Here is a 22,047-nt window from a genome sequence, read left to right as displayed (position 1 = left end):
CCGGCGCTCTCGCGGGGCCTTCTGCTCTTGCCGCATCAGTCGGGCTGGTGCTGCGGCCGCCGGGTGTAGAGCGGGCGGGTTCCCGGGGGCTGCGGCTGCCGGTGCTTCCCCGGTCCCCACCCCTGTCCCCCGGCCCCCCGACCCAGCTCCCCGGCCCCGGAGGCTGTGACAATGGACTATGACTTTAAAGTGAAGCTGAGCAGCGAGCGGGAGCGGGTCGAGGACCTGTTTGAATACGAGGGCTGCAAAGTTGGCCGAGGCACTTATGGTCACGTCTACAAAGCCAAGAGGAAAGATGGGTGAGTGTTTGTGTCTGTGCCGGTGTCCGCGCTGGGCGGCGCTCCGCAGGCCGAGGCAGGTAGCCCGGAGGGAGAGTGGGGCGCCGGCGTGCGGGTCTCCCACTTCCTCGACACCAGCATCTGGCCCTGCCAGCCAGGTTTGGGGAGGAAGTGGTGTACGAGGGATCCAGACCCACGCGAAATTCTGCGTGCTGCTGCCTCTGTGTTCTACTTTGGTGGCTAATAGGGAAAAGGAGCTTTTACTCCATGGGCTGTATACTTTTCATGGGTTTCGGTTATAGATTTTAAAAAAAATTGTAGTAAAACGTCAGTTTAAATGATTTTCGGGGGGGGCTCAGTTTATTATGGTAACCTTCGGGGGGATTTCCTCACGCCTCTCGAGTGACATCCATCAGTCTGGAAGAGAAGCTGTGATCCTTTCCCCCACCAGTTTGTGATTGATTTATTACCAAATTTGGATTTTATTTGGGGGAAAGAAAGCAGCAAGTAAATGTGATGCTGAAGAGTTCTTCATAGTGATAATCTGTAACATAAATGTAGCAATTGCTATTTAGATATCATTAACCTGTGAGTTTTACGTAGAACAATGGGGGTTTGGTGCAGGGTGGGTGGTGGGGAAAAAGGCAAGGGACAAATAGGGACTATCTTGTTCAGGCCTGTTCCCCCAAAATTTAGTAGTTGGCAATGAACTGTAAATAGTCTCTTTGCTTTAAATATTTTCCCCTAGAAATAACTTAATTAAGTCTATGACTGGTAATGCTCCCAGTTTAGTTTCTTAAACAGGCAAGTGAAGTGTTCATTTTTTCCTTTGTCAGTAGATGAATGTCGTGTAATATTGACAAAAGAGAAGGCAATTCTTAGTTGAGGGGAAAATATATTTTATTAACTCCTTGTTTTCCTCTTGTAAAAACGTATGTTGTCTCTGTTGCCTTTGACAGTACAGAAAATTGCTGGAAAGATAATTTCAGAGTTTATTATATAATCTTTAGGTTTCAGTGTAAACAAAGTAGGTTTACTTGAATATCACTGTTAATTTGTTAGCTGCTGTTCCAGGTTTAAAATAATTGCTTCCCCCCTCCCCCAAATTAGGTAGGAGGGTATGTTCAGAACTGTATTAGCACTAAAAAAATGAAACCATTCATAAAGCTGAAGTAAGTTGGGGGGAGCCATATTTATAAATACTTTAATATTCTGGATTGGAAAAAGAAGTTATATTTATTCAACGTTTTTCTTAGATTTAGTAAGATATCTTTTTAAAATAACTTAAAAGGGACTCTTAAAGGAAGATAGTGATTCTAATAAATTTGGTACGTGCATTTCAGTGCTTATATGCAGCAGTTAAAGCAGTACAGATATCTGCAAAAGATACAGATTTGAAAACTTGATACTCTGTGTGCTGCATGTATTTAAAAGTACTTAGTGGGATGGATAATCTGGTGACATTTGAGAAATCAGCGTCTGAAGATACCTACTGTTGACTTGCATTTATATTTTTCATTGAAGAATTCTGACATATTTTTAAAATTATCCTTCTCATATAATATTTTTCAAAAGCCTTAAACCATCTCCCTTTCCCCCAGTATTATGTAATTTGGGGACATATTCAGAAAATCCCCAATCCCATGAGATTAGACATAGTAGTACATTTGACTAGTCTGTCATCTGCTTTATAAAATTCTGGTGACTTTAAATTATTGTTAATCTCTCTGAGAGAAGCCAGTTCTATTTTCATAAATTACCAATTTAAGCTAATAAAGCATAAGTTTATTAACTTTGATTTTATATTTTGTTTTAAAACTATGATATTTTTTATTGGCAAGAGGTACTTTTAACCACATTTTATATCTCATGGTTAGGTTTTAATTTAGACCAAAAATAATTTTAGAAGAATTATATAATTTAAAAATAGCTAAATGTATAGTATGTGAACATTTCTTAGTCATTTGTGATAGCTAAAAAGTAGCATTGCATTTTGGAAAAAAATAACTTTATTTATAATTCTTTGGGCTTGTTTTCCAGCAACCTTTAATGATTTTGTTTATAGGATGAAATTTAAAAAAATAAAAAAGGATCAAATGTGAAGAGAGTTTTAAAATTACTTAAGACAGTTTTTGTTTTCCAGAGGGAATATTTTTGGTTTGGCTTCCTATAACCTCACTCTGGTAAAATACAGCATTGTATTTATGAGGTTCTTTTGATCTTATGTCAGTGAAATGTAATTTAATGCATTTTAGTCCTGGTAAAATAAAATTTGTGGCTGTTTAATCTTTTGTAAAAAGATGATGATGAAATAATTTGTTTCTAGTATTGATTTACTTTCCAATTAAATTATACACTCTGTAACTGAAATTTCTGAGTACTCTAGGAACCCAGACAATAACACCTTCAAAGAGAATCCTGAGATTTACAATAAAATAGGTTTTGTTTAGACATAATTGACTATTAAAATGAACGTACGTAAATGTTGTATCCTTTCAGTTGTTCAGCAAGCATCACAGAACATGAATACATAGTAAGAGAATTTAGACCAGAAGAGTTAGCTTCTTAAATTATTTTTAGGAAATAAAACAGCTCAAAAGGTCATTTCTTTGACTTAAAGAATTATTAATACTCTCCTGCTAGTATCCTACACTTATGATAAACTCTGCATTTTAAGGAGTGTGGGAAAGGAGGAAATACTTTATTTGAGGCATGATTATATATATGGAAAAAGGGCCTTTTATAATTGTGTTAATTTCAGATTCTATTAGAATTAAAACATAAATGCACAATAAATCTTGGAAATAATTTGCTGTCACTGTCACCATAAATGAGATAGAGAGTGTCCTTTGTGTCTGAACACCAAAAGGGTACTCAGTAGGAAGCAAGGAGATTCATTTTCTTTCTGAGTCAGTTGCGTTTCCTCTTTGCAGAATTTAGGCAGCCAAACTCATTTTGTTCGAAAGAATGGAAAAGTGCAAGAAGACAGAAAACAATTTGTGTTTTTAAATTCTAAACTCTTATTATAGGGAATGGACATTTCTAGAATTTAAAAATCAATTTTAGATAACTAGAGTTTGATCTCTAAAAAAGAAAAGCAAAAGGAATTTTCTTGAAGTGTTCTTAGTTTGCTGCATTCTATGTTCAGAAGAACAGATAATATATAATTGGAATTGTGTATGTGTTTATGTGAGAGAGAGTGAGAAATATAAAGAGAACTTTGTTGGGGCACTTTTGTAGGCAATCCAGAGATTAGTAGGCAGTAATACTGATAATAGCTAAATTATTGAGTAAGAACTAAGTCCTCGGTAAAGCCCTTTACATTCATCATCTGTTTAATCCTTCCGAGTACCATACCCGAGTACCATATCAGGTCAGTTCTGTTTTTCAGTTTTACAGGTGAGGAAACTGTAAGAAAGGTTAAACTGTTAGAAAGGTTAAATTTGCCCATGGTTATACAACTAATTAAATGTCAGAGCTGCAATTAGGGGATTACAAAGAGGTCTCTTACTCCAGAGTCCATGCTCTTAACCATTATGCTTCATATAATTAATATATTAAATAAATATAAACCTAGACATGGAGATTTGGTGTTTTAGTGGGTCATTCAGAAAACATGAATACCTTATCGTAGGACTAGGCTTTTCAATTAACTGGTATACTTTTTAAATACACTTCTGAACAGCCCTGGTTTTTTTCAAGTGCAACAAGTGTGTATGTAGATATGTGGGTATATCTATACATACACACATACATGTGTATGTCTACAAATATACACACACATATACATACGTGTGTGGAGGGGGAACCAAACTCTATTAAGGCATGTTAAGATAAAGTTCTTCATCTAGTGGGAAAAACTCTTAGGTTGGGGAGACTAGAAAACTGAGTTTGAGTTCAGACTCTGCCTCCGATTACCAGTATGACCTTGGGTAAGTCACTTGCCTTTTGTAGACCTTGGTTTCCTTATTTGTAAGATTAGAGGGTTTGAGTTGATAATTTTTAAGGTCTTTTCTAGTATTATGATTTCAGAAAGTAAAAATTATGAATATAAAATGTAATACTTTTGCAAGATGAGGTAAACAACCACTGAAACAAATTTTACTTTAGACAATGATACACTTTTATGTTTCTTAGTGTCATGTCTTAATGTGGGTTCTCACCAAATGCCTAAAAGAAGTTAGGTCAACTTCCAAAGACTTACCAGCTACTTTACCTGTCTTATCCATCATCTTTATCTCTTCAGATGTTGGGATTTATGGGCTAGAGCTTGCTCCCACTCCTGTGAACCTGAGAATTTGACTTAAAGAATTATTTAAGTGGCTAGCGCAAGGGACTTTTCTGATTCAGTCTGCATTGGAGCTTTAATTCAGTTTTATTTTTTTTGTGGTTTTTCGATAAGTTTTTAATTTAATTTAATTTAATTATGTTAATCACCATACATCATTAGTTTTTGATGTAGTGTTCCGTGATTCATTGTTTGCATATAACACCCAGTGCTCCATTCAATATGTGCCCTCTTTAGTACCCATCACCAGGCTAACCCATCCCCCTACCCCCTCCCCTCTAGAACCCTCAGTTTGTTTCTCAAGAGTCCATAGTCTCTCATGGTTCGTCTCCCCCTCCGATTACCCCCCCCCTTCATTTTTCCCTTCCTACTATTTTTTTTTTTTAACACATAATGTATTGTTTGTTTCAGAGGTACAGGTTGCACTACTGGGTATTTACCCCAAAGATAAAAATGTAGTGATCCAAAGGGGTATGTGCACCCCGATGTTTATAGCAGCACACAATAGCCAAACTATGGAAAGAGCCAAGATGTCCATCAACAGATGAATGGGTAAAGAAGATGTGGTATATGTATACAATGGAATATTATGTAGCCATCAAAAAAAAACCCCTGAAATCTTGCCATTTGCAACGACATGGATGGAACTAGAGGGTAGTATGCTAAACGAAATAAGTCAATCAGAGAAAGACATGTATCATATGATCTCACTAATATGAGGAATTCTTTTTTTTTTTTTTTTAAGATTCTATTTATTTATTTGACAGAGAGCAAGAGAGCACAAGCAGGGGGAGCAGTAGAGGGAAAGGGAGAAGCAGGCTCCCCGCAGAGCAGGGATCCCGATGCGGGGCTCGATCCCAGGACCCTGGGATCATGACCTGAGCCGAAGGCAGATGCTTAACCATCTGAGCCACCCAGGCGCCCCAATATGAGGAATTCTTAATCTCAGGAAACAAACTGAGGGTTGCTGGAGTGGTGGGGGGTGGGAGGGATGGGGTGGCTGGGTTTAATTCAGTTTTAATTCCTTAATTATGATCAGAACTTAGTGGAACCCTTTACTTCCCCTGGAGGAATCTAATAGTTTTTCTTCTGAATATTACTGAACTATGTATCTGTGTTCAATTTGATTTAAATATTTCTTTAGATGTCAGAAATGCCAAATACAAAATGTATACCCATTGCTGGAGATTTTGCATGCCCAGTAAGGAGTATTCCTTATTTTGAAAAATATGGTGGAAAGGGACAAGCAGAATATTTACTATGCACTTTATATCTGTTTGCTGTTGAATTTATCTACCTTAGATATTCAGTGCATTCAGATCCACTGGTTAGGCCACTTGGAGGTTTCATGCTTAAATTCCATTTTCTTAGTAGCAAAACTGGCAAATTAAATTAATTCATTTGGGATTTGTTCATTTGATTTTTACTTTTGCTGGTTCTTTCAACATTTGAATAAATCCATTCAGTCATTCATTAACCGATATTTATTGGACCCCTTTATGTGCCAAGCACTGTCCAAAGTATTGGGAATACAAAGATGAGTAAAATATTCCATTATTTGAGGAGGTATCTACTGGGGAAATCAATGTAAATAAACTGTAGCAATTTAATCAGCACTACAATTAATACAAGGTGCTATTGGAACACAGAGATGGAAAGTCCCAACTGTGTAGGGTTTTCAAGGAAAGCTTCTCAAAGATGTCAACATTTTGTTTGACTCTTAAAAGATGGGGAAGATCTCATCAGAAAGCGTGTTTTAAAAGGACTGGGATAAAGAAGGGTGCTTTTTTATTGTGTTCTTACAGACCCCAGCAAATTTTGTGTATTTGAATTTTTTCTTCTCACATGTTACCTCCCCACACCTTTTTGCCTTTGAGCTCTTGTTGTATGTGTTGTATTAGGTACACGCACTATAGATGGTCCCTTGTACCCACTGGACATGATGAGGTTTCTGTTACTTCACAGCGAACACCTTAATTCTCTGTGTGGCAGTTTTCCATCACAAGAATGTTGCTGAATCACAGTACGGGCAGCCTCTGAAATTCAACTGTCTGACTTAAGAATTTATCTATCATATGTAAAGCTGCCATGGCAGAACTCCATTTTGATTACAGCTCTGGATAGCAAATGATTCTACCTTGGTCTCACCTCCACGAGGAGTGGGGAGCCAGAATTTTCTATGCTGTAAGATGGTGGCAGCAAATTGAAGGGGGAATTTCTCTTGTTGGAATCTGATGTGTGAAGAGATGGGAGGGAGGTGGGAGATGGCTTCCAGCATCCTGGATTTCAGCTAGGAAAATAGAAATAATGACAGATTATGATAAATTACTATAGGCCATTTGCAAACTTACCTACTTTTTCAAAAATTATTTCTCTTAGCAAAGGTGTTCAGAATTATGATTTATAAAACATTTGAAACGTGACCCATATGTAAGTTGGGAACTGTATGTGCCAAATCAGTGTTGATAAATAGATACTATCCCTGTGACTGGTGTCATCTTTCTTGTAGTGCCTTTTGTTGTTGAATCCAATCCTTATTGTCTCTTTATTCTTTTTTTATTCTTTTTCTGTTCTTAGCTGCTGCTAGAGAATGAAAATCCTACTGTCCTTTCTTCCTTCAGAACAATTTGTAAATTCTTTCCTTCACACCAGCTTAGGTAGGCTTTGGTCATCTCTTTGTTACTTAGAAACTACTAAGATATTTTTTTGTCTTTAGATATCTCTGGTTACTTCAAGGCAGTTCTTGATGTTGTCACTAAAAAAGTGACCTTCAGCTGTTATTTTGATCTTAATGCTTGAAGACCCGTTAGTGTCATGATTCTCAAGATTCTTTAGTATGGTTGTTGTCAAAGTCACAAAACCAGTCCCTGCTGTAGTAAGCTGCCTTTACTGATGGAATTATGTTATGTCCTTCAGATGTGTTATGGCAGAAAAAATGCTGAGAACCCCTTTTTTTTTTAAGATTGAGATATATTACATATCATAACATTCACCCTTTTAAAGGGTGCAATCCACTGCCTTTTAGTATGTTCCCAAGGCTATGCACTCATTACCCCTATCTAATTCCAGAACATTTTTATTACTCCAAAAAGAAACCCCATATCAGTTAGCCATCACTGCACATCCTCGTCTTCCCAGCTCCTGGCAACCACTAATTTATTTTCTTTCTCTATGGATTTGGCTATTCCAGACATTTCATATAAATGGAATTATACAGTGTGTATATGTTGTGCATGTATCAGTATTTCATTCCCTTTTATTGTTGAATAAATATTGCATTGTATGGATATACCACATTTTGTTTACTCATTCATCAGTTGGTGGACATTTGTGTTATTTCTACTTTTTGGTTATTATGAATAATGCTTCTATGACATTCAGTGTTTGGGTTGTGTGGATATTTGTTTTCAGTTCTCTTGGGCTATATTCAGGTGTGGTTAACTCTTATGTTTAGCTTTTTGAGAAACCACCAAACTTTTCAAAGCAGCTGAGAACACTTTTGAGTAGCTTTACCTTTTCTTTGGTTTAGGACCAAGATCTTAGTCCTTTGTGAGACCTGACTAGACTGTCTATTCCCAGGACATTGTTCACATTCGTCCATTGCAGTGATTCTGAAATACAGGTTAATACATTTGTTCCTCCATCAAATCAGACAACCATTCTGACCTTTGTCTCAGGCAGCACCTTGTGCTGGAAATTTTCCCCCCCAACTGAAGTAGGTTCTAACATTTAGGTTCAGAAATCCTAACTACTTTATCTTAACGTACAATTCCAATTATTCCCTCTTCACTCCACACAACATATTTAGTCCTTCATAGATGTATTGTGTAACTACTTCAGTGTATATGTGGTTAATGTTTATATGTCCTTTGGGTCTTTCTGGTGAATGTTTATGGGTTAGATATTATAGATTTCCTCTAGGGCAGTAATTGTGTTCCCCTCAGTTCCTGGCACATTGCCAAATGTTGACAGGTATTGAATATTTTTGGTGTACTTGTTCTCTTTAGTTGTAGTTGTTTGTTTTGTTTTTGGTAAAAAATTTTTTAATGTTTTTAATTTATTTGGTGACTATTTGCTGAATATCTGTAATATGCCAGGTTCTGTGCCAGATACGGGTGATTCAGCAGTCAATAGGCCATGGTATAAGTCCTTAGGGAACTTACAGACTTTTGAGGGATGCAGGCAAGTAAAAAGGTAATTAGAGCATAGTGGAATAGGGCTGTGATCGGCAAAATATATAGGTTGCATATGGGTACTTGATCTGCTCTTGGGGGCTCAAGGATGATATTTGAGTTGCGACTTGAAAGATAGTTAGAAGTTACACAAGTGAAGGGGCAGTACATAAGAGTGAGTGAGGGTTGGGGAGTTACTGTGCAGGCTTGAGGGGTAACATCTGGTTCCTGAAATTGTTTATAAAGGAAGGGGTTCTATCTGGTTAAAAGGGAGTGTGGTAGGGGTTTTATGGTGTGTAGTAAACAAATTTTAACTTAAATTATTTATTTGAAGAGATTTCAGGAACTTTTATGTCATGTTGTAGGAGGGAAGGCTAAAGCTCTCTCCAGCCACCACTGAGTAGCATTTGTAGAGATAGGAAGGAAAGATAGAGGGAATTGAAAGAATTTCAGTGCCAGATCTTAGAGAGTAGTAACAGGTGAGGTGAGAGGTATAAAAAATTAAGTTGGAGAAGTAAGTGGGGTCTTGGAAATCATGTCATGGACTTTGTACTTTATTCTGAAGACAATGGGGACCATTTGTAGGATTTTAAGCAGATAGTAACAAGTTCAGATTTTAAAAATATTGCCTGGCTTAGTAAAGCATACAAACAAACAAACAAACAAAAAGATTGCTTGGCAACACATTCAGAATAACTACAGGAAACTGGGTTTAGGAGAATGTAATAGTTACCTAGGTGAGAGATGCTGGAGGCTTGAATTAGGAAATGACCGAGGGAATGAGGAACAATTGATAGGACTTGTTAATTTCTTGGATGTGAGAGAGGAAGAAGTAAGAAGAACCAAGGATAAGGCCTAGGTTTCTGGCGTGAACAGCAGGATATTGCCATTCACACCGTTAGCCAAAACAGGAAGAGGAGCAAGTTTGTGTTTTGATGTATTGAATTTTGTGTACCTGTTAAACATCTAAAAAATGTCCATTAGGCAGATAACATGAGTCTAGTACTCAAGAGAGAGATCTGGGTAGAGATAAACTTGGGAGTTACCAGGTAATTGAAGCTTCCAGCGATCTTGAAATTGTCTAGGGAAAGTGTAGAAGTGAGAAGAGGTCCTAGGATAGAATGTAGAGAAAAAGATGTCCATCCAGGAGGCCAATAAGTTGAGTCCTGAGAAGGAGGAGAAAACTCAGGATCAACCCCATTGTGCAGCAGGATTTGTGCAGTGTATAGCTTATTGGCTGTACACAGCAACTTGGAGAAAAACCCCAGAGTGTTTTTAGAAGGAGTGGTGGGCATACCATATGCCACACAAAGGGCAAGGGAGATAATGAAGTGTTTGGGTTAAGTAATGTATTCTAAACAAAAGAAAAATTCAGTGAAAGATTTTTGGACCCTAGTGCTGAAATTATAACTCACTTTGTAGGTTTTATCCAAAATGTTTTGTGGTACTTTTATGGGTAGCCTTATCATTCAAGGCCAAGCAATGAAAAACTTTACTTCCATCTTTAGTTCCACATTGGCTGTATTATTGAAGCTAAACCTGTACATACTAGTATGCTTGCTGTTTCTTTGTTTGTTCGTTCATTCCATGCTATTCAAGGTAGTTCTTATTTTTTTTTTAATAAAATAGCTTTTTTTCTCTGATTATAAAAGTGATACAGGTTCGTTATAGAAAATTCATAGTCATAGTCCAAAAATGTATACAGAAACTAAAAGCCCTAACTCTACTCTTAGGAGACAATTACTATTTTCTTTATCATCTTCACAGATAATGCTATGAATGTAAGTAGAGATTAATGAAATCTAGTATGATCTTACTTTTTTTTCTCTCAAGAATATTATGCATCTTTTCCTGTCAGTAAATATAGCTCTAAATCAGTTTTAATTATTATGGACATTATGTATGTATGAATGTAAATATGTATCTAGTGAACCAGTTCTCTAGTGATAGAAAAAATTTAAGTAGTCTTCAAATTTTAGCCATTAACAGTTATCAGAGGACCTCTTAGAAAATATGTCTGCAGTTCTCTAACTGCAGCAAGTCCTTGAAATGGAATTTCAGGGTCAAAGGTTATATACTTTAAACAACTGTCTTTTTATTATAAAATAAGATTAGAATATGAAATTCATATATCCTCATAATAAAAAATTCAGACAGTACATAAGGATAACTAGGAAAATCTAAGTCTCCCTCTTTAAAATAATCATTGTCAGCAGCTCCTCGTGTATATGCATATAGAAGCATATATATGTATGGGTAGACTTTAAAACTTATTGTAATACTTTTTTCATTTTGAGCAGACAGTACATGCATATGAAAAAAATGTAAGTATACTGTTGTTCTCACCCCCATCTCCTCCAGCCACTCAGGTCCTCTTCCCAGAGCTGTCCACTGATAGCTCTCTTGTGTATGCTTTCCAGTTTGTGGGAACAAACATCTTTTGACTTTGTTTATGTTACTATTTTTCATGTGCAACTCTTACTTTTATGAAGTCACATTTATCATTCATTTCTTTAATGGCTGCTGGGTTATGTGTCAGAATTAGTTAGAAAGGTCTGTATGTCATTATCTTTAAACACAAATTGTATAATAATGTGTATATAATTCTGTGCCTTGCTTTTTTCAGTTCATATGTTTTGGTGATCAGTACCTGCACATGTAACACAATTCATTCCATCAGCTCATCATCCTGTTTTATGGATGTAATGTAACATACTGGTCCAGTTGAAGGGCATTTAGGTTCCTTCACTTTTTTGTGCTCCTTAAAAGCACTGCAGTAAATGTCCTTTACGTCTGTCTTTGCACACAGCATTCTCTCAGATGGAAGCAGAACTCCCCAGAATTCCCCACAGAGATATTTGCTGATACCACTGCAAAGAGTAAAATTTTCATGTAAGAAGAGAAGCTCCCTTGCTTTATCTACAGGGACTTTTATCCCTCTTGGCTTTCAGTGGTCCTAGAAACTGGTCATTATGCCCAAGCACAAGTTACTGATGACAACCCTGGTACATCACTGCAGGACTGGTGAAGTGCAGGTCAGTTTCTCAGTAATAAGTCCTCATAGGTCTGGGTTAAGGCTCTTCTGTGGGCCAATGTTTTGTCCTCTAAAAAGGTTGCACCAATTACACTCACATCAAAACTCCAAAAGCAAAATTTATCTGAAAGGAGTAGTGGGAATAGTTATAGTAATGATATGTTTGAATCATGGGGGTTAAGTACATTGTAAAGTTGGAATTGTTTAGATTATTCTTTTGCTTAGAGTTTTCTTTCCCCACATAGTCCTTTGTATTTTAGATTACTTGTTGGGATAGAAAAACTTAAGAGCCATGTGGATGTTTAAAGATACAGTCATTATTATGTTTACATCTTATTTTATGTTCATTTCATCAGATTTCTCTATTTCCACTTAATACTGCTGATCCAGTTTGTTCCTATTACAAATAACTATTGCTCTAGATGTGTTCTACCTCCAACCACTTAAAACACTCTTTTTTTTTTTTTTTTTTTTTGATGTAGTGTTCCATGATTCATTGTTTGCATATAACACCCAGTGCTCCATGCAGTACGTGCCCTCCTTAATACCCATCACCGGGCTAACCCATCCCTCTAGCCCCCTCCCTTCTAAAACCCTCAGTTTGTTTCCCGGAGTCCATAGTCTCTCATGGTTCATCTCCCCCTCTGATTCCCCCCCTTCATTTTTCCCTTCCTTCTCCTGATGTCCTCCATGTTATTCCTTATGTTCCACAAATAAGTGAAACCATATGATAATGGACTTTCTCTGCTTGACTTATTTCACTCAGCATAATCTCCTCCAGTTCCATCCATGTTGTTGTAAAAGTTGGGTATTCATCCTTTCTGATGGCTGAGTAATACTCCATTGTATATATGGACCACATCTTCTTTATCCATTCGTCTGTTGAAGGGCATCTCGGCGCCTTCTACAGTTTGGCTATTGTAACACACTGACTCTTACTTTTACTTAGATGATCACTTCTGTTTCCTGTTACTTGGCTTTGGTCATCCTTTCATTCTCTGCCCAGCACTGACCTTCACCCAGTCTTTTCCTTTCTCCCCCTTTTTGGCTTGCTTTTTATGTTTTTTTTCCTTAATTTAGCTTAATTTTACATAAATTCATTTAATTAACATATAGTGTATTATTAGTTTTAGAGGTAGAGTTCAGTGATTCATCCATTGCATAAAACACCCAGTGCTCATTACATCACATGCCCTCCTTAATGCCCATCACCCTGTTACCCCATCCCCCCACTCCCCTCCCCTCCAGCAACCCTCAGTTTGTTACCTATGGTTAAGAGTCTATGCTTTGTCTCCCTTTCTGTTTACGTCTTGTTTTATTTTTCCCTCCCTTCCTCTATGCTCCTCTGTTTTGTTTCTTAAATTCTACATATGAGTGAAATCATGCAATCGTTGTCTTTCTCTGATTGACTTATTTCACTTATCATAATACCCTCCAGTTCCATCAACATCGATGTAAATGGTAAGTATTCATCATTTCTTTTGGCTGAGTAATATTCCATTGTGTGTATACACACACACACACACACACACACACACACACACACCCACACACACCCCCCACATCTTTATTTATCTGTCAGTGGACATCTGGACTCTTTCCATAGTTTGGCTATTGTGGACATTGTGGCTATAAACATTGGAGTGTAGGTGCCCCTTCAGATCACTACGTATCTTTTGGGTAAATACCTAGTAGTACAATTGCTGGGTCATAGGGTAGCTCTATTTTTAACTTTTTGAGGCACCTCCATACTGTTTTCCAGAGTGGCTATACCAACTTGCATTCCTACCAGCAGTATAAGAGGGCTCCCCTTTCTCCACATCCCCACCAACATTTGTTGTTTCCTGATTTGTTAATTTAACCATTCTGATGGGGTGAGGTGGTTATCTCATTGTGGTTTTGATTTGTATTTCCCTAATGATGAGTGATGTTGAGCATTTTTTTATGTGTCTTTGGCTATTTGTATGTCTTCTTTGGAGAAGGGTCTATTCATTTCTTCTGTGCATTTCTTGACCAGATTATTTGTTCTTTGGGTGTTGAGTTTGGTAAGTTCTTTATAGATTTTGGATACTAGCCCTTTATCTGATTTTATCTGATAAGACATTTGCAAATATCTTCTCCTGTTCTGTAGGTTGTCTTTGGGTTTTGTCAACTGTTTCCTTTGCTTTGCAAAAACTTTATCTTGATGAAGTCCCAATTTGCTTTTTCTGTTTTGTACTGATTTTGGTTTTGGCCTTGTGCTTTGTCACCTGTCTCAGGTGACCTCTGGGCTTGCCTCCATAGACTGGGAAACGAGCTCATTCTGCTGTCGATGGAATTGCTTGGCTTTGTGTGTTCAGCAGAGGTAATCATTCATGGTAGAGAAGCAGGCAGGTGACTAAAGATAATTTTGATGCATTTCAATTGTGAAGAGACTTTTATAAAAAGTTTTAAGTACTGTTAAAAATAATTCTTCATAGACATAATTTCTGCTGGACAGAAGTTGGGAAGATATTTACTCTGTATAGAGAGATACAAAGCTGAAGAAATGCACATTTTATCTTTTTTTTAAGATTTTATTTATTTATTTGACAGAGAGAGAGTGTGTGTGTGTACAAATGGGGAGCAGCAGAGGGAGAGGCAGAAGCAGACTCCCTGCTGAGCAGGGCTGCTGATGTGGGGTTTGATCCCAGGACCCTGGGACCATGACCTGAGCCAAAAGCAGATGCTTAACCGACTGAGCCACCCAGGCACCCCTATCTTAAAATCTATTAGTACAAATGAGTCCAGCTCTACCTGAAAATTTAAACCAGATATCCTGAAGTTGAAAGTTACTCTTATCCTGTTTTAGCCAAGACTAGCTGACCTCTGCATATCCTCTTTAGGCTTGTGACATGAGCTAGACTTGGAAGAGCATAAGTAAGAAAAAAAAAAGGAAATCTATTAAAGTAGCACATACTTCTCATATTTCATTTGTTTCTCTTCTGGTTTTTTGTTTGTTTTTTGGATTGGACCATTCCATTCTAAAAGGTGGTTCAGCCTGATGTTCTTTAAGTACTTGAAGTTTTCAATGCAATCAAAAACTAAGTATAACACTTTTAAACCTTATTATTTTGACTTTGATCATGCAGAGTCTGCTCTATTTCTGTTGCACTTTGTGTAACTGGACGCATTGAGTGTAAGTTCGCTTGCTGGTTCTCAGATCAGAATGCAGTGCAATTACATTTTGCCTTAGTGAAATTCTGTACTATAATTATCCTAGAACATTTTGGAATGTAAGATAACATTTGCCACTAGTTATTTATTTTTTATTTTTTTATTGTTATGTTAATCACCATACATCATTAGTTTTTGATGTAGTGTTCCATGATTCATTGTTTCTGCATAACACCCAGTGCTTCACGCAGAACGTGCCCTCTTTAATACCCATCACCAGGCTAACCTACCCCCCCAACCCCCTCCCCTCTAGAAACCTCAGTTTGTTTTTCAGAGTCCATCCTCTCTCATGGTTCCTGTCCCCCTCCGACTTACTCCCCTTCATTCTTCCCCTCCTGCTATCTTCTTCTTCTTTTTTTTCTTAACATATATTGCATTATTTGTTTCAGAAGTACTGATCTGTGATTCAACAGTCTTGCACAATTCACAGCACTCACCGTAGCACATACCCTCCCCAATGTCTGTCACCCAGCCACCCCATCCCTCCCAAACCCCACCCCTCCAGCAACCCTCAGTTTGTTTCCCGAGGTTAAAAATTCCTCATATCAGCGAGGTCATATGATACATGTCTTTCTCTGATTGACTTATTTCACTCAGCATAACACCCTCCAGTTCCATCCATGTCGTTGCAAATGGCAAGATCTCATTCCTTTTGATGGCTGCATAATATTCCATTGTGTATATATACCACATCTTTTTTATCCATTCATCTGTCGATGGACATCTGGGCTCTTTCCACAGTTTGGCTATTGTGGACATTGCTGCTATAAACATTGGGGTGCACATACCCCTTCGGATCCCTACATTTGTATCTTTGGGGTAAATACCCAGTAGTGCAATTGCTGGATCATATGGTAGCTCTATTTTCAACTGTTTGAGGAACCTCCATACTGTTTTCCAGAGGGGTTGCACCAGCTTACATTCCCACCAACAGTGTAGGAGGGTTCCCCTTTCTCTGCATCCCCGCCAACATCTGTCGTTTCCTGACTTGTTAATTTTAGGCATTCTGACGGGTGTGAGGTGGTATCTCATTGAGGTTTTGATTTGGATTTCCCTGATGCCGAGGGATGTTGAGCACTTTTTCATGGGTCTGTTGGCCATTTGGATGTCTTCTTTGGAAAAATGTCTGTTCATGTCGTCTGCCCATTTCTTGATTGGATTATTTGTTCTTTGGGTGTTGAGTTTGATAAGTTCTTTATAGATTTTGGATACTAGCCCTTTATCTGATATGTCATTTGCAAATATTTTCTCCCATTCTGTCGGTTGTCTTTTGGTTTTGTGGACTGTTTCTTTTGCTCTGCAAAAGCTTTTTATCTTGATGAAATCCCAATAGTTCATTTTTGCCCTTGCTTCCCTTGTCTTTGGCAATGTTTCTAGGAAGAAGTTGCTGCGGCTGAGGTCGAAGAGTTGCTACCTGTGTTCTCCTTCAGGATTTTGATGGACTCCTGTCTCACGTTTAGGTCTTTCAACCATTTGGAGTCTATTTTTGTGTGTGGTGTAAGGAAATGGTCCAGTTTCATTCTTCTGCATGTGGCTGTCCAATTTTCCCAACACCATTTGTTGAAGAGACTGTCTTTATTCCGTTGGACATGCTTTCCTGCTTTGTCAAAGATTAGTTGACCATAGAGTTGAGGGTCCATTTCTGGGCTCTCGATTCTGTTCCATTGATCTATGTGTCTGTTTTTGTGCCAGTACCATACTGTCTTGATGATGACAGCTTTGTAATAGAGCTGGAAGTCTGGAATTGTGATGCTGCCAGCTTTGCTTTTCTTTTTCAATATTCCTCTGGCTATTCGGGGTCTCTTCTGGTTCCATACAAATTTTAGGATTATTTGTTCCATTTCTTTGAAAAAAGTGGATGGTATTTTGATGGGGATTGCATTGAATGTGTAGATTGCTCTAGGTAGCATTGACATCTTCACAATGTTTGTTCTTCCAATCCATGAGCATGGAACGTTTTTACATTTCTTTGTGTTTTCTTCAGTTTCTTTCATGAGTATTTTATAGTTTTCTGAGTACAGATCCTTTGCCTCTTTGGTTAAATTTATTCCTAGGTATCTTATGGTTTTGGGTGCAATTGTAAATGGGATCGATTCCTTGATTTGTCTCTCTTCTGTCTTGTTGTTGGTGTATAGGAATGCCACTGATTTCTGTGCATTGATTTTATATCCTGCTACTTTACTGAATTCCTGTATGAATTCTAGCAGTTTTGAGGTGGAGTCTTTTGGGTTTTCCACATAAAGTATCATATCATCTGCAAAGAGTGAGAGTTTGACTTCTTCTTTGCCAATATGGATGCCTTTGATTTCTTTTTGTTGTCTGATTGCTGTGGCTAGGACTTCTAATACTATGTTGAATAGCATTGGTGATAGTGGACATCCCTGCCGCGTTCCTGACCTTAGGGGGAAAGCTCTCAGCTTTTCCCCATTGAGAATGATATTCGCTGTAGGTTTTTCATAGATGGCTTTTATGATACTGAGGAATGTACCCTCTATCCCTATACTCTGAAGAGTTTTGATCAAGAAAGGATGCTGTACTTTGTCAAATGCTTTTTCTGCATCTATTGAGAGGATCATATGACTCTTGTTCTTTCTTTTGTTAATGTATTGTATCACGTTGATTGATTTGCGGACGTTGAACCAACCTTGCAGCCCAGGGATAAATCCCACTTGATCGTGGTGCATAATCCTTTTAATGTACTGTTGGATCTTATTGGCTGGTATTTTGGTGAGAATTTTTGCATCCATGTTCATCAAGGATATTGGTCTGTAATTCTCCTTTTTGATGGGGTCTTTGTCTGGTTTTGGGATCAAGGTAATGCTGGCCTCATAAAATGAGTTTGGAAGTTTTCCTTCCATTTCTATTTTTTGGAACAGTTTCAGGAGAATAGGTATTAATTCTTCTTTAAATGTTTGATAGAATTCCCCTGGGAAGCCATCTGGCCCTGGGCTTTTTGTTGGGAGATTTTTGATGACTGCTTCAATTTCCTTAGTGGTTATAGGTCTGTTCAGGATTTCTATTTCTTCCTGGTTCAGTTTTGGTAGTTGATACATCTCTAGGAATGCACCCATTTCTTCCAGGTTATCTAATTTGCTGGCATAGAGTTGCTCATAATATGTTCTTATAATTCTTTGTATTTCTTTGGTGTTGGTTGTGATCTCTTTCATTCATGATTTTGTTGATTTGGTCATTTCTCTGTTTGATAAGTCTGGCCAGCGGTTTATCAATCTTGTTAATTCTTTCAAAGAACCAGCTCCTAGTTTCGTTGATCTGTTCTACTGTTCTTTTGGTTTCTATTTCATTGATTTCTGCTCTGATCTTTATTATTTCTCTTCTCCTGCTGGGTTTAGGCTTTATTTGCTGTTCTTTCTCTAGCTCCTTTAGGTGTAGGGTTAGGTTGTGTATTTGAGACCTTTCTTGTTTCTTGAGAAAGGCTTGTATTACTATGTACTTTCCTCTCAGGACTGCCTTTGCTGTATCCCAAAGATTTTGAACAGTTGTGTTTTCATTTTCATTGGTTTCCATGAATTTTTTAAATTCTTCTTTAATTTCCTGGTTGACCCATTCATTCTTTAGTAGGATGCTCTTTAGCCTCCATGTATTTGAGTTCTTTCCGACTTTTCTCTTGTGATTGAGTTCTGGTTTCAAAGCACTGTGGTCTGAAAATATGCAGGGAATGATCCCAATCTTTTAGTAGCAGTTGAGACCTGATTTGTGACCTAGGATGTGATCAATTCTGGGGAATGTTCCATGGGCACTAGAGAAGAATGTGTATTCCGTTGCTTTGGGATGGAATGTTCTGAATATGTCTGTGAAGTCCATTTGGTCCAGTGTTTCATTTAAAGTCTTTATTTCCTTGTTGATCTTTTGCTTAGATGATCTGTCCATTTCAGTGAGGGGGATGTTAAAGTCCCCCACTCTCATTGTATTGTTGTCAATGTGTTTCTTTGCTTTTGTTATTAATTGCCTTATAAAAGTGGCCACTCCCATGTTAGGGGCATAGATATTTACAATTGTCAGATCTTCTTGTTGGATAGACCCTTTAAGTAAGATATAGTGTCCTTCTTCATTTCTTATTCCAGTCTTTGTTTTAAAATCTAATTTGTCTGATATAAGAATTGCCACCCCAGCTTTCTTTTGGTGTCCATTAGCATGGTAAATGGTTTTCCACCCCCTCACTTTCAATCTGGGGGTGTCTTTGGGTCTAAAATGAGTCTCTTGCAGACAGCATATTGATGGGTGTCGTTTTTTAATCCAATCTGATAGCCTGGTGTCTTTTGATTGGGGCTTTTAGCCCATTTACATTCAGGGTAACTATTGGTGAAAGATAGAAATTTAGGGCCATTGTATTGCCTGTAAGGTGACTGTGACTGTATATTGTCTGTGTTCCTTTCTGATCTATGCTGCTTTTAGGCTCTCTCTTTGCTTAGAGGACCCCTTTCAATATTTCTTTTAGGGCTGGTTTTGTGTTTGCAAATTCCTTTAGTTTTTGTTTGTCCTGGAAGCTTTTTACCTCTTCTTCTATTTTCAATGACAGCCTTGCTGAATATAGTATTCTTGGCTGCATATTTTTCTCGTTTAGTGCTCTGAAGATATCATGCCAGTCCTTTCTGGCCTGCCAGGTCTCTGTAGATAGGTCTGTTGCCAATCTAATGTTTCTACCATTGTAGGTTACATATCTCTTCTCCCGAGCTGCTTTCAGGATTTTCTCTTTGTCTCTGAGACTCGTAAGTTTTACTATTAGATGTCGGGGTGTTGACCTATTTTTATTGATTTTGAGAGGGGTTCTCTGTGCCTCCTGGATTTTGATGCCTGTTTCCTTCCCCACATTAGGGAAGTTCTCTGCTATAATTTGCTCCAATATTCCTTCTGCCCCTCTCTCTCTTTCTTCTTGTTCTGGGATCCCAATTATTCTAATGTTGTTTCGTCTTATCGTATCGCTTATGTCTCGAATTCTGCCCTCGTGATCCTGTAGTTGTTTATCTCTCTTTTTCTCAGCCTCTTTATTTTCCATCATTTGGTCTTCTATATCGCTGATTCTCTCTTTTGCCTCATTTATCCTAGCAGTTAGTGCCCCCATTTTTGATTGCACCTCATTAATAGCCTTTTTGATTTCGACTTGGTTAGATTTTAGTTCTTTTATTTCTCCAGAAAGGGTTTCTCTAATAACTTCCATGGTTTTTTCAAGCCCAGCTAGTACCTTTAAAGTCATGATTCTGAACTCTAGGTCTGACATCGTACTAATGTCAGTATTGAGTAGGTCCCTGGTAGAAGGTACTACCTCTTGTTCTTTTTGCTGAGGTGATTTTTTTCGTCTTGTCATTTTGTCCAGAGGAGAACAGATAAATGAGAGAACAAAATGCTAACAGGTTAACAACGTCCCTAGCAAATATACTCTATACAAATCAGAAAAGACCTGAAACCAGGGGAAAGGAAAGGGAAAGAAAGAAAAAAGAAAGAAAAAAAAAAGAAAAAGAAAAAGATAAAAACAAACAAAAACAGAACAAAACAAAACAAAAAGAATATGATCAAATATGATCAGGCTAGGGCATAGATCACTGCCACACACTAGATTTTGGGTGTATTTTGGTCTGTTAGAAGAAAGTGCCTCCTAAAATTTTAAAGGAAGAAAGACATATATGTACAAAATAAGGGTTGCTACAATGAAGGGATGGAAGATGACTGTAAAGATGAAACTTATAAAAGGTTTTATAAACGGAATTGATAAGTTGTTTGAAAGAAGAAAAGAGGATTTAAAAAAAAGAAAAAAGAAAAGAAAAAAAATGGGAGAGACTGTGATCACGCAGGAGACTAGAACAAAGCCATACACTAGTGATTTAGGGTGTATTTTGATCTGTTAGAAGAAACTATATCAAAATTTTAAAGAGAGAACAACTTATATATATATGCCAAAAATAAGGGTAACTACTACGAAGGGATAAAATATGACTGTAAAAATGAAAAATAACAAATTTTTTTAAAAAAGGGATTGATAAGATGTTGGTTGAAAAAGGGAAAAAGAAAAATTCAAAAAAAACCAAACAGTTAAAAAAATTAACTCTGAAAAACTAATGAATCATGGTCAAAAAAGCCATGAATTCTATGTGCAGTATTCCCCTAAGGCTGGAGTTCTCCCGTTCTCCTTGATGGGTAAACTTGGTCTTGGCTTGCTGGCTGTTCGTGTTGATCTTCTGGGGGAGGGGCCTGTTGCCGTGGTTCCCAAATGTCTTTGCCCGAGGCAGAATTGCCCCGCCCTTGTCGGTCCGGGCTAAGCAAGCTCCTTGAGTTTGCTCTCAGGAGCTTTTGTTCCCTGAAGCTCTCGGTACAGCTTTGGAGGACCAGGGTGAAAATGGTAGCCTCCCACTCAGCCCGGAGGAGCTGAGAACTCAGGGCCCCGCTCCTCAGTGCACCCCCAGAGAAAAGCAGTTAATCACTCCCGTCTCCCCGGTCTCCAGCCGCACTCCGTGCTCACCAGGCCTGTGACCCAGCGTTTCTATCTCTGGCCCCCCGACCCCCCCGACCCCCTGTGGAGTCTCCAAACCCATCAGATCCTGCGGTGCACTCCCGCGCCACTCTTCCTGGGGGAGGAAGGGGAGTCTCCCCAGCTCTGCCACTTGTTGGGTCCCTGCTGGAGGGGCCGCGGATCACAGTTTATGGCCACCCCGAGCTGCGAGCCTGCGCCTAGGCTCCGTCTCTGCAGCCGGCTTCCCCGCTCCAATACCTGGGAGCTCTGCTGCACTCAGGCAGCCCCGGTCTTTCTGTGACCCCGAGGGTCCTGAGTCCACACTGTCCCGCGAGGTTTCCACCACCCCCGCCCCCCCTTAGCCACTGGAGGGACGTCCCTCAGCAGAACCGACTTCTAAAAGTTCTGATTTTGTGCTCTGCGGCTTTATCACTTGCCAGAAGCGGCCGACGGAGGCCCCCTCCCCCGCCGTCTATCCTCCCCAATATCGCCTAGGATTCACTTGTCTGCACGTCCTACCTTCCAGTAAGTGGTCGCTTCTCTGTTTAGAGAGTTGTTGCTACTCTCTTCTTTGATCTCCTGTTGAGTTCGTAGGTGTTCAGGATGGTTTGATCCCT

At 38.5% G+C, this 22,047-nt stretch overlaps 1 protein-coding gene across 5 annotated transcripts in view; it reads left to right on the top strand.

Annotated features, from left to right (window-relative positions):
* Window positions 1-149: 149 nt before the first annotated feature.
* Window positions 150-22,047, top strand: part of CDK8 (cyclin dependent kinase 8) — a 140,423-nt gene continuing 118,525 nt past the window's right edge. For 3 of the 5 annotated variants that reach the window (XM_027590212.2, XM_027590211.2, XM_027590210.2), the window contains exon 1: window positions 150-299. In XM_027590212.2, coding sequence (XP_027446013.1) covers window positions 172-299 — 128 coding nt within the window. In that variant the 5' untranslated portion in view covers window positions 150-171. The remainder of the gene's footprint in view (window positions 300-22,047) is intronic. The other 2 variants (XM_027590213.2, XM_027590214.2) reach the window with 1 other exon arrangement.

Source organism: Zalophus californianus, chromosome 3, assembly GCF_009762305.2.
Source record: "Zalophus californianus isolate mZalCal1 chromosome 3, mZalCal1.pri.v2, whole genome shotgun sequence".
In the NCBI taxonomy this organism is placed as follows: Eukaryota; Metazoa; Chordata; class Mammalia; order Carnivora; family Otariidae; genus Zalophus; species Zalophus californianus.
The sequence above is the reverse complement of the archived record's forward strand: the minus strand, read 5'-3'. Positions and strand labels throughout refer to the sequence as shown.